Raw genomic sequence first — 13,005 nt, forward strand, 5'->3', positions numbered from 1 at the left:
TTCAACACTGTGTTATTTAAAAATAAAAACTGCAGAAACAGTTTTTCATTTTATAATAGTCATTTATAAGCTATATTTTATAAACTATATATAAACTATGTTTTTATATATACAATTATAAAGGATCGCAGCCAACACTCCTTCTGGAGCAAGATCCATCAGACCCTGAAATCTACACTGGAGAACCAGTCAAACTCAGTTGTAACATTAAAGAGAAGACGTCACAATGGGGATATCTGTGGAAAAAAGATTCAGCACAAGTAAACAGCGATCACATTTACACTATCTCCAGTGCTGCACCCTCTAATAATGGGTTATACACTTGTCAAGTAGGAAGGAGAGGAATCACATTTTCATCTACACAGTCTAAAAAACTGATTATAAAAGGTACGATTAATCTTTTTTTTTACACATCATCCAGGCATCAAACAGTATGTCAAAAAAAGTCTAGTTCTGTTATATTGTTCTTGTGTTTATATGTGCAGAACGGCCTCAACTGAAATTGTCATTAGAGTCTCAGTGGAATATATTTTACCCAACTGAGAAAGTGACTCTGAAGTGTTCAGTCGATAAAGATTCAAATGAATGGGGCTATGAATGGTTTAAAAACAAAGCTCCGCTTCACGGGGACAAAGACGTTTCCTTATCTGGAAACACACTCTTCATCAGCTCAGCTAAAGTCAGTCATTCAGGACAGTACACCTGCAGAGGAAAATATATGAAGAGACCGACAGTGACTACAAATCAATCTGAAGCTGTGCAACTTCAAATTAATGGCAAGTAAAGCAGCTTTTGACAATATGGTATTATATGACTGATACATATGAAAGAAATAGTGACAGGCACCTTAAAGTTCAGTTTAATGAAGAAGTTGTTTAGATTTTATACTGAGTACAATAAGGTGTACAGTAGTTCATGTCAGCATTTGCAGTTTCCTGCCTATTATTATTAGCAATAGCAATAGCGTCTCAATGGAAGACTTTTTTTTTCACCCAAGTTAAAAGAGTGTTGATGTAAAGTCAAATAAATGGGACTATGAATGCTTTCAAAATAATCTCAGCTTCCCAAGGATGAGGACATTTTCTTTCAAAATGATCTCAACAATAGTGAGTCATTGAGGACCTGCAGAGGAAAACATCTGGATGAAAATGTGAAAGAAATTAACAAAATACCTCAGTAAATGTAGTAAATGCAGTAAATGCTCAGGAACCTTAGAGGTCAGTGAAGATGTTGTTACAGTGAAGGGCAAAATTATTAGAACACTAGTATTTTCACCAGCTAAAAATGGTTTTAAGTGAGTTTTTTTGATGTTTTGCTGTAGTGTGTCAGTAGGAAGCATCAGTTCACATTTCCAAACATTCATTTTGCCATTAATTGTAACAGGGAAAAAATGAGAGACTAAATCCAGAAGAACTATGGCAACACCTTCAGGATGCTTCTAGAAACCTACCTGCATAGCTACAGTAAAGTTTTAGGCACTTGTGTAAAAACCCTGTAAAATGAGAATGTTGTCAATAATAATAGCATAAATCGATTTTCATTATCAATTACCTATTATTAACTAAATTAAATCAACATTTGGTGTGAGCATCCTTTGTGTTTAAAGCAGCTTTTGTCCTACGTGCATTTGCGCATAGTTTTTCAGGTAGCTTTGCAGGTAGGTTTCTTGAAACATCTTGGAGACATTGCCAAAGTTTTTTCTGGATTGAGTTTATTCTGTTTCTTCATGTCATTCCAGACAGACTGGATGATGGTGAGATCAGATCTCTGTGCGGAGCACAGACTGTTGTCAGACTCCTTGTGCAAACAAAAATCTCACTGGATTATTAGAATTAATGGATACAAAATGAATGTTTGGAAATTTAAACTGAGATTTCCTACTGACACACTACAGCAAAAGAAAAAAAAAATAGCTGTTGAAAATACGTGTTTTAATAATTTTGGCCACCACTGTATATGCTTTCCACTGACCAGAAAAAAATGTATTAAGGCCTATATTTAAAATTCATGTATTTTAATAAAAATCCAAATTCCATTTGGATTACAGAGTTTTAACAAAAACAGACTTAATATGATGCATACTTGTTGGTCGCACAAAATAAAATTAGAAAGAATGAGATTTATGAAATAATACTAATAAATTAAATGTGTCAAATTTATTATATGTAAACCATTTAATAAAGCATATATATTTTAACTCAATGAATCATGCGTGTTCTAAAGCTGGCCTTATGTGACCCTGGACCACAAAACTAGTCATAAGGTCAATTTTTCAAAAATGAGATATATAGTTTGTTAGGATAGGACAATATTTGGCCGAGATACAACTATTTGAAAATCTGGAATCTGAGGGTGCAAAAAAAATAAATAAAATAAAATAAAAAATAATAATAATTAAACTAAATACTGAGAACGAGACTGGTTTTGTGGTCCAGGCTCACATATTTGAACCATACTAATTATTTTTTCCACAATTAATGTATTTATGTATTTTATGAAATACATTTTGAAGATATGATTAAGTTAAAAAAAAAACAACAACAACAACAACAAAAAAAACAAATAGATGCAAATAGTTTACTGTTGCACTGACATTTGTACTATATAAAAAAAAAAGTGCCAATGTTTGCAGCTTTCAAAAAGTTTTTTATTGGGCAATTCAGTTCATTGAGTGCCAAATTACCTAGAACAACAAGCACTCAAGGCAGTTTTTGTTTTATGGTGGTCCACTGTTTCTAATTTCACGTCTGTGACTCTTAGATACCACACCAAAATCACACATTACAAAACATGAGTGGTTTGAACCCTTCTACACTGAGGAGCGAGTCCAGCTTCATTGTAACATTCCAGGAGATGGTTGGGAATACCACTGGCATAAAGACTTAAATCCTCTGACCACAAATCCAGAATTCACAATCAACTCAGCATCTGTCAGTGACAGTGGTGTTTATCAATGCAAAGCACAGAGAGGAGACTTCTCAGTGGACAGTGAGACTGTACAAGTGCAAGTTGAAGGTAAGTTGAGTCTATATAAACTCCCTGTTGTGGCCATTTCATGTATAGGATATAACCATGGCAGTGCACTAAACAAGTTTAAAATGATAAACTGACATGGTAAAGGGACAATTCACCATATTCATGAAATATCTGTCATCGTTTCACACTCATGTCATGTTGTTTTCATTAAGATTCAAAGGTTAAATACCTTTAAAAGTATAATGTACTGCATGATATGCTTTGAACATATATGGTATCAATAAAGCAGTGATCACAAGTACATTTTGAATAGTTACTAAAACTGGTAAAAGCACTTAGGGTACTGATTAGATGGCTCACTATGAAATATATTTTATTTTAATAAATATAAAATAACATATTATTTTGCTCTAAGCTCGTCCATCTGCCTCTCTAAATCTGGAGACTGAACTGAGCGACATCATGACTGGAGAAGTGACTCTCAGGTGTAACGTCTCAGACGGGAGACAGTGGAACTACACCTGGTACATGAACGGACAGCAGCTCAACGAATCCTCAGATGTACTCAAAGTGCCAGGAAATGAAGAAACAATCAAAAGTGAATTCAAGTGCCAAGGAATAAGCACAGTGAGACCATTGTACTCCACTCTGAGTGAAGGCTTCATAGCTAATAATATAAGTGAGTCATGAGAAAATGTATTATATCATTTATATATTAAATATTATATATCCCTGTTATTATAACTGGAATGCAATGTACTGTATAATTTTTGTAGTATATATATATATATATTTAGTTCACATTATCTTAAGATAATACATATTCTGTCAACATGACAGACAAAATAACCAACCTTTTTCCACAGAAAATCCTTATTTCTATATAATGTAATCAGAGGTTGCGTTAGACTTTAACATTGTCCGTCATTTTGACGGACAGGGTCGTAAAAATTCACATTTAATTGCTTTTATTTTTGTTCACATTTTAATTTGTAATTATGGACCTACAGGACGATATAGGCTTATGCATTTATTTTGAAGAGAACAGAACAGATAAGACTGCGCAACTTTTCATGTTAAACACCACCTCGCATTCACAGCGATTTTAACAGATTCTCATTTTTATGAACCAATATCAATTCGTAAATCCCAAATGATCTTTTGGTCCAACGTTATGCTGTTTGTTTTCGGTTGTTAAATAAACAGTACGTACACTGTAAAAAAAAATAAAAAACACAATTTGTTGAGTCAGCTTAAAATTATTTGTTACCCTGCTGCCTTAAAATTTTAAGTTCAGTCAACTAAAGTAAGTTTAGTCAACTTGAAATGTTAAGTTGTACTAAGTAACAACTTAGATATTTGTGTTTGCTAAACTTAACAGATGGGTAAGTAACCCAGCTGCCTTAAAATTTTAAGTTGATTCAACTCAAATATCTAAGTTGTCACTTAGTATAATTGAACATTTCAAGTTGAATAAACTTTTTTTGAGTTGACTGAACTTAAAATTTTAAGGAAGCCAGGTTACAAATTATTTTAAGTTGACTCAACAAATTGTTTTTTTACAGTGTAGTGTGCTTCCTATCCAAAAAATTGCAAAAGGCAATGTTTGGTGTTACTTTTGATATGAAACAATGTCTCAGATTTAAAATTCTGTCCATTTCATTAGGAAACTCAACCAATAAATACCATTTTGGCGCTCTTTAATGTGGCGTGATAGATCGTTGTAGCTTCTGTGTACTCGCCTGTGTGTAATCAAACGCATAGCAAAAGCTTCTGAAAGTTTTGTTTTTGTTCTGGATCCAGTGCTCTGCTGCTACACTGAAGCGCACTCACCACCAACTGGACAGGGGTGGGAATTACAGTTACAAATTACAATAGATCACCCTCAGTATAATCTGTCCAAAATGACGGACGGCGTTCAAATTTTTCTATTCACTGATAGAAAAAAAAAATAAATCCATCAATGATGGACAATTTTCGGTTAACACTACCTCTGAATGTAATATATAATTATAATGTTTAAAAAAGATGTTCATTTATCTTCCCAACGTTATCTAAATGTGTACATTTTCCTTACTATTACAGTATTCAAAAGAAAAATACTGCTGGCCATCTCAGGATGTCTCGTCTGCTGTATTGTAATCCTGATCATTGGATGCATCGTTTTAAAAATCACCCGTAAACCAGGTACAATCAGATATTAATACACATACTTATGAAATTAGGATTCTTAATGCTGTTGGTCTTGCATGCAGTGTTTATTTACACCAAACAACAGTAACCAGCCTTGTGTTACTCACTGCTCAGACTACTTCTGTTTACACTTTGTTTGAATCTCTCAATATATGCACATTTAGTGTAAACAAGTTTTTATTTATTGATATTTACAGTTGGTCTAAACAATGTCTACTAGAATTTGCACTCAGTGTAAACACAATTTACCCTCTAGTACACTGTGTAAATAGCTGCTTGCCTTGAAATATAAAATTGCTTTTAAACACTTAAACATTCAAAACACTTCCATTCAAAAGTCTCTTATGCTCACCAAGGCTCCATTTATTTGATCTAAAATACAGTAAACTTAGTACAATTTTAAACAACTATTTTCTGTTGTAATATATTATAAAATGTAATTTATTCCTGTGATCAAAGCTGAATTTTCAGAATCATTACTTCAGTCTTCAGTGTCACATGGTCCTTCAGAAATCAGTCTAATGTGCTGATTTGCTGCTTAAAAGTTTTGTGGAATTTGTGATACATTTTTAAGGTTTATTTGACAAATATTAAGTTCAATATTAATTTATATGAAATAGAAATATAAATATTATCACATTATTAAAGTCTTCACTGTCCCTTTTGATTATGACACATAAAGAGGACAGTCATATAGAGTTATGGTGTCACATTACATCCTAAAAAGTTAAAATGACTGTACTGGGTATTATGTATCAGGGTTGATTTATTGTTGTGATTGTCTAACATAACTACATTTTACACTTAGCATTAGCTTGTGTGTTTTCAATTATATTTTACATGTAAATATTTCATACAAATTTTGATTTCTTAACAGCAGAGGCAAAAGAAACAGCACCAGAGGACTTGTTTTTCTCAATGACAGACTCCAAGAACCGTAAGTTTTGCAGTGTGTGTGTGTGTGTGTGTGCGCGTGAAATTTCCCACATTTACATTTATATGGCTCTTTGATTACTCTGCAGAAACTGTTTCACCCATGAAGGAGTACATGGACAACAAACCAACAGAGCTGGAGGGTATGTATCTTTTACTGACATTACAATCAAACAGTGATTTATCAATTTGCTATTTTGCAAACCTTATACTTTGTAATAATATTAAGTGACAAACAATTAGTGACTCAGTTAGTGAACTACTTCTCTTGTGTTTTTTATAAGTTTGCTTTGTATCACAAGCTAAATGTATGATTCTGTATTTCTAAACTACTGTAAAAGTAATCATCACGCTCTCTCTGTATCATTCAGAATGTAAGGAAAAAGAAGAACTGATCACTGATCGTGCTTCACCCGTTCATGAGGATGGAGTGATTAAAGGTAAGATGTCTAACAAACATATATCTACTAATCATATCATAATATTGTAACAGAAATCAGTCATTTTGCTTATGTACAGTACAGCAAATAGAGGATTTTGATAATGTTTTGAGCTGTATGTCTATTACACAATCTAAAAAATCCATTATCATAAAAGATGACTCTCACAATTTTTATCTTAAAGATGAAGAAACACCAGCATCAGAAGCCAATGGCATGAAATCATTTACAGGTAAAGTTAAATTCTGTCTTTTTAGTATTATTAAGAAACTGTTTCAGCTTTTATTAATACTTTAAATTATTTTCAACTTTATATTTTGTTTTCATTAAAACGTTTATTTTATTTTATTGTATTTAAATATGATCATATATTTTTATTAACTTTTATTTCATTTTCATAAGTATTTTTTATATGGTTTTTTTTTATTATATTTTAGTATTTTTTATACTAAATATTTATGGCAATTTGTAATTTTATAGCAGTGGGTCTTTAAATTTTTTTTTTTTTTGTTAACAGCTTTTTAACCCTGGTTATGTTGATGCCCTGTGCATAATGGCTGTTTAGAAACGGTTGTTTAGAAACAGATAGTCAGTCAATCATAAACCTCCTCAATGCTGCATAATATTCATTTTTATGCTCTTTTTAGTCATAAATAATTATCCTTGTAAATATTCAAAAAAAAAAAAAAAAAAAAAAAAGTCCAATCCAGGGTTTATAAATTTACACAGTGAAATCTCACTATTAATTACTAACCTGGCTGAAGTATAAGTTTAAAGTATGAGATAAACAATTTCAAGTGTGATAAACCCATTAAACCATATTTTGAGCTTACTGTTATATTTCTGCCTCACCAGGACTCTGAAGCATTTTGCCAGCGATCAACGTCATGATGGAGTTTCTGCATTTGCACTGAGGCACAGCAAAATGAGATACGCTTTTTTTAAAATGACCGCATTAGCATGGCACTTTGTCTAGTAGCAGCTGCACTTTTGTACACTTTTAAAAGCTGAAAAAAAAGCTTGTTTAGGGTTTTAAAAATGTAGAATTGAACTGCAGTGTTGTGGAGACATACTGCTGTAAATAAAAACAGTGATTGTAGGGGGAGATTAATTAATGGACCGCAGGAAAATTACAATTAACAGAAGAAAAAAAAATATTTCTGTACATACCCATACCACTGCAAATACTAGAACACAATACCATAAAAACAAAAAATACTGATTGTAATACATCTACTGGATTGTTTTGTTATTGTAATTTATTTGCATATTGAACAACAGCTTTTTTTACGCCTTTATGTGAGTATACTTTTTCTTTTTTTTTTCTTTTTTTTTTAAGATTTTAAGTGTTTTAGGTATGGATTATTTACATTTAAATAAACAAGTTTGTTTAGCTCAATGCTGCAATAAATTAATGATCCTTCACTTATAATGATTCATAACATTGTGTTATTTTTTTAGACACCACTTTTGAATAATATTTATGTTAAGTGTCAAAAAGGAATACAGTTCACATATACTACATACAGGAGGCCTGGTGAAAAAAACAGCATATGCTGGTAGGTAAGTTTTGATGCTGGTTTAAGATGGTCCTTAGCTGGTTTATGCTTGTGTTGCTGGTCAAGGACCAGCATGGACCAGCATACACCAGCTGAAGACCAGCATAAACCAGCAAAGGACGAGCTTAAACCAGCATCAAAACACACATAACCAGCATCCCAATGTCAAAACATATCTACCAGCATATTGCAGGATTAGTAGCTAGTAAGAAAATTGCAATTTCCAAGTCTTATATTACTATAATGCATAGCTAAACTATAATTAAGTAAAATTATAAAACAGTATCTGGTAGAAATAATACTAGCTAATACTAAATATATTAAGTTTTCTTATTAGTTCAACAAGTTTCTGGGCCTTTTTACTTTTCATATATTCTAAAGAAGGAAAGTAATTATAAAGAAAGTCTTTTTTTAAAAACAGAAAAATTAGGTTTTGTCTTCATACATTTGCATTTGTGAAGAAAAATTTTGGCCAGAACCAACATTATATTAATGAAAAAATCATTCTTTTTATCATCTAACATTATCATTCCGAAGATAATGTGGTTTCTAACAAAATTGGGCAGTGACTGGATTTTTGTCTCCAACCAATAAGACATATTTTCCCAGAAAATTCTGGAATACACACACACACAAAAAGATGATCAGTTGTCTCTATGTCAACTTGACAGAAAATACAGGCATTTTCTTCAAAAGTGTCTTAAAAACTCACCCGAGGGATATATACCATTAAATATTTTGAAATGAGTTTCCTTTGCTTTAGAAGCCACTGGAAAGCTAATATATTGCGTCCGTAGTTTTTTAATAGTTGGTTTATCATAACCTTCCAAAATATTGTTGTGGTATAAAGATATTGGATATAGTACAGAATTGAAACAAGAGCGAATAATTTTGTTGGGAAGCACTGCTTTGAGGCCGTTACCATTAAAGAGAAGTGATGGGAGTTCACATGATCCATCTGGAATGTTGACAACAGTGTTTTGTACTAAACTTATAAAACTTTTTGGAATGGCCTTTAAAACACGCTCAAATTGCTTATGTCCACAGTGTAAATTGTATTTGGAACAGAAGTCACTGACCAGCGCTTGCTCATGGCAGATGTGAAGTAAGAGATCTTGATTTACATGAAGAGGGATGGCAAGACCCCTATTTACACTTTTTTTTTTTTTTTTTTCATTTTTATTATTATTTATTTATTTTTCCCTTTCCTTTCTTTTTAAATCTTTTTCACAGAATATATGTAATTTTTACTGGTACTCTGTATCTGTTTTGTTAGATATGTGCCTTGTTAGGTATCTGTTTACTTACATTTGTTAATGCCACTGTATATGTATATTATATTCAATATGTTCAATAAAAAATAAAAAAAAAGAACGCATAAAAAAAATGAGCAAGCGCTGGAAGTCGTCTTTCTCATGAGCGGTCGGTCTGATTACATCCTACAACAACAAAAGAGTAGACATCGCCATCTAGCGGTGAAATACGCTACAGTCTCTTACTTTCTGTTATTTTAATACTAACACGAACTAGTGTTTTAAAAAGATCTTGTAGAAAACAGTTGATAGAAAGAATCATACACAAATTCATGTCACAAAAAAATGAAAAATGAAAATGAAATCCTCTTGACAGAAGTCAAAGGTCTAAAGCAGGGGTGGCGAATGTCGGTCCTGGAGAGCCGCAGCCCTGGATAGTTTTGCTTCAACACTAATAAAACACACCTGAACAAGCTAATCAAGCTCTGAAGGGTTACTAGAAAGCAACAGGCATGTGAGATTTAATTAGGGTTGGAGCTGAACTCTGCAGGGCTGCAGCTCTACAGGACCGGAGTTCGCCACCCCTGGTCTAAAGCTAAAGGTACATTTTAAACAGTTGTTGTGTTTCTATAGACCTGCTTTTTGTCAGTATATTAGATTATAGATCAGGCCATAAACTGATGCCCGGATCCAGACTACCCTTAAGAAAAAATAAGTGAGGCATACTTCTTTTAAACTAAAAGGAGGAAAGTATACTTTCAGTCTACTTTTTTATTTTTATTTATTTATGTTATTTGACATGGACATCACAGTTACATTGGACATACCATATGCATTTGCTTAAGTGTTTTAGCATACATGCTAATTCTCAACACCTGTCCAAAGGAGGCTTGTGTTTATGTTTAAGGAAAAACAAACAAACAAACAAACAAAACAATAGTAATAATTACAATACACAAAAAGTAATAGTAACAATAAAATGACAATACTAACAAAAGACGGAAGGAAGAAAAGAAAGAAAGAAAAAAAACATATTTGCATACACAAGCTATGAAGCAAAGGCAACATGATCAAACAATAACCTGACATACTATTTATGTAAACACTGTTGTTTTGTTTTTAACCATCGTTTAAGTCCTCTATTATAAGCATTGCCATTATTTTCTCATTTTAAATTTGTAGGTAAAGCATTCCAGAGTTTTGCCCCCTTCACAGAAAAAAACAGACTGACCAAAAGTGGTCTTATATTTAGGAACAAGACAGTTACCACTAATAGTGGCTTGTAAGTTTGCCCTTTGAGAGGTTTTCATGCACTCCTCAGAAATGTGCTTTATGTACTTCTCAGAAATATACTTAAAATGACATTTAAGTATACATGACTTAGACTTCAAAATATATTTGAGCTATACTTGTGCTTTGAGAATCCATGTTTTCATTGTTTATACAGTAGGGGGCGCTATTACACAATTTTTGTACAGAATTTCCAAAACACAAGAGAAGAAACCAAAACGGCAGATGATTCCACATGATCTAACATGATCATCCAACATAAAACATCATCAAAACTGTGTTAGGTTATGGAATAAAATGTCGACCCATGAAGGCAATAATGACTATCAATCTGTAGAATGTTGATCGACTCCATCTACGTTTTGATTATCATTCTGAATCTAATGCTTAGTACGAAAATGCATACTTATAAGTTCGCTTTTACTATAGTTGCAGTACAAACTAAAAACATAGATGTCAGCTAGTTGTGTACTTAAAGTTTACTACTGCTATACTTGAAGTATACGTTTATGTACTAGAAAGTATTGAAATAGTACAAGTATGCTACTAGTACACTGATATTTGTATACTTAGTACATAAAGTATACTTATAAATACACTTGAACTTTACTTAAGTATACTTAATAAAATAAACTTGAAGTATACTTCTTTTTGGTAAGGGTAAAACCAAAATCAGACAGAGCTGTGATGTTTATGTGGTTTCTGAAAGTCTCAAGACCACAGGAACAAGTCACTACCCACAAACACTTCTTACTCACCCATCTGGCCACCCAATATGTAAATGAATTTGTTTCTTCATCAGAACAGATTTGGAGAAATTCATTCCATCACTTACTCTACAATGGATACTCTGCATTGAATAGGTGCTGTCGGAATGAGAGTCCGAACAGTTGATAAAAACATCACAATAGTTCACAAGTAACTCTAGTCCATCAGCTAACATCTTGTGAAGCCAAAAGCTGCGTGTTGTAAGAAACACATCCATAATTATGCAGATTTAACTTCTAAATCATCGCTTGTGGCCAATTTTCATTTTGGGGTGAACCGTTCCTTTAAGCAACATAGCAAGTACTCCCATCTTTTGTCCCATCACAGTCTTTTAATCTCTTTCGCAAGCATTTAATTAATCCATAATTATGCATAAAGTCTCTTCCTATTAACGCACACACACACACACACAAATAGTTATATTTCTGCTCTAGTTTTTGAACTTCTCTGTTTACTCTTGAAATTAATTAAAGTGATTCTGCTAATATTATTACTTCCTGAATAATTGCTTGTGCTGTTCAATATGCTCTACATATTACACTAAATGTGTGTTCTCTCTCCCTGTGTTCATCTCCCTTTCTTACATAGGCCTATTCTATCTCATTTCATTCATCCCCTTCATCTGATATTGCAAAGCTCAGCTGTCCTCAGTGTGTGTGTGTGTGTGTGTGTGTGTGACAGAGAGAGAGAGAGAGAGAGAGAGAGAGAGAGAAAATGAGCAAGAGCGAACAGCAATAATGCTGGACAGGCCTCATAAATTTCCTCCATCCAATTAAAAGCGAGATCATACATTACTGTGCAGCAGCTCAGCCAATCAGGAGCCACTGCTGGTAAGTACAGCAGTAAAATAGTGAAGGGCTAAGTGAGAAGAGGAAAGATCCTGCATGTATGTTCTCCTCTTCTTCTGCATCATCTGATCTTCAAGCTCTGTGTCAGTTTAGTGTGAACGACACTGGACTTCTAAAGCCAATGTGTTTTCTCTAAAGGCACCTCAGGAGAGACCGTTTTAGGCAATATAGTGTTTTTCTGAGGCTTTTTGGCTTGACACCCCTGTAAGTTTCTCTTTGGGACACTCGGCACGTATGGTAAGTGGCCATTTTAAATTATGCAGCTTGCATGAAATATCCTGCTTTTTGAAATGTACTTATCAGTATGTCCATTTTGCCATTTTATTAAATACTAGGAACACTATTTTTAAGGCATATTGCAAAATCTGGGTGGTTTGGTACTTGGACAGTGCAGGATGGACTACAGTTTAAACTCAAAATCCACCATTAGAGCATACAGTACATTCCTTTATTGCTATACTGAAAGGAATTTTTATTTTTTTATTTATTTATTTGTGATTTATTTGATGGATAACTAGGCAGAGTACAACAGAGTACTGAGAGTGTTTTTGTCCTGCAGAAGTGTTTGAATAATAGGAGCGGAGAGAGAATTATTGTGTTTTCTTTATATTAATATAATATTCAACTAGAATATGTAATACATAACATTTTTATTATTAAAACAATAAAAAATAAACAGTAATAAAAAGAGTCAGTAATACTGATAGTTAAGCTATCAACACAGTAACAGCAAAAGTTATCAAAT

At 32.8% G+C, this 13,005-nt stretch overlaps 1 protein-coding gene across 1 annotated transcript; it reads left to right on the top strand.

Moving 5' to 3' along the window:
* Positions 1-123: 123 nt before the first annotated feature.
* Positions 124-9,418, top strand: LOC127161040 (netrin receptor unc-40-like; the record flags this gene model as incomplete). Its single annotated transcript, XM_051103679.1, has 10 exons — positions 124-387; positions 486-776; positions 2,761-3,015; positions 3,392-3,655; positions 5,062-5,163; positions 6,047-6,106; positions 6,192-6,245; positions 6,474-6,542; positions 6,727-6,774; positions 7,398-9,418. Coding segments are annotated over 10 exons (1,415 nt in total), but the record flags the coding sequence as incomplete, so codon positions are not given.
* Between the last annotated feature and the right edge of the window lie 3,587 nt (positions 9,419-13,005).

This window comes from Labeo rohita, unplaced genomic scaffold (genome assembly GCF_022985175.1).
Source record: "Labeo rohita strain BAU-BD-2019 unplaced genomic scaffold, IGBB_LRoh.1.0 scaffold_533, whole genome shotgun sequence".
Taxonomy (NCBI): Eukaryota; Metazoa; Chordata; class Actinopteri; order Cypriniformes; family Cyprinidae; genus Labeo; species Labeo rohita.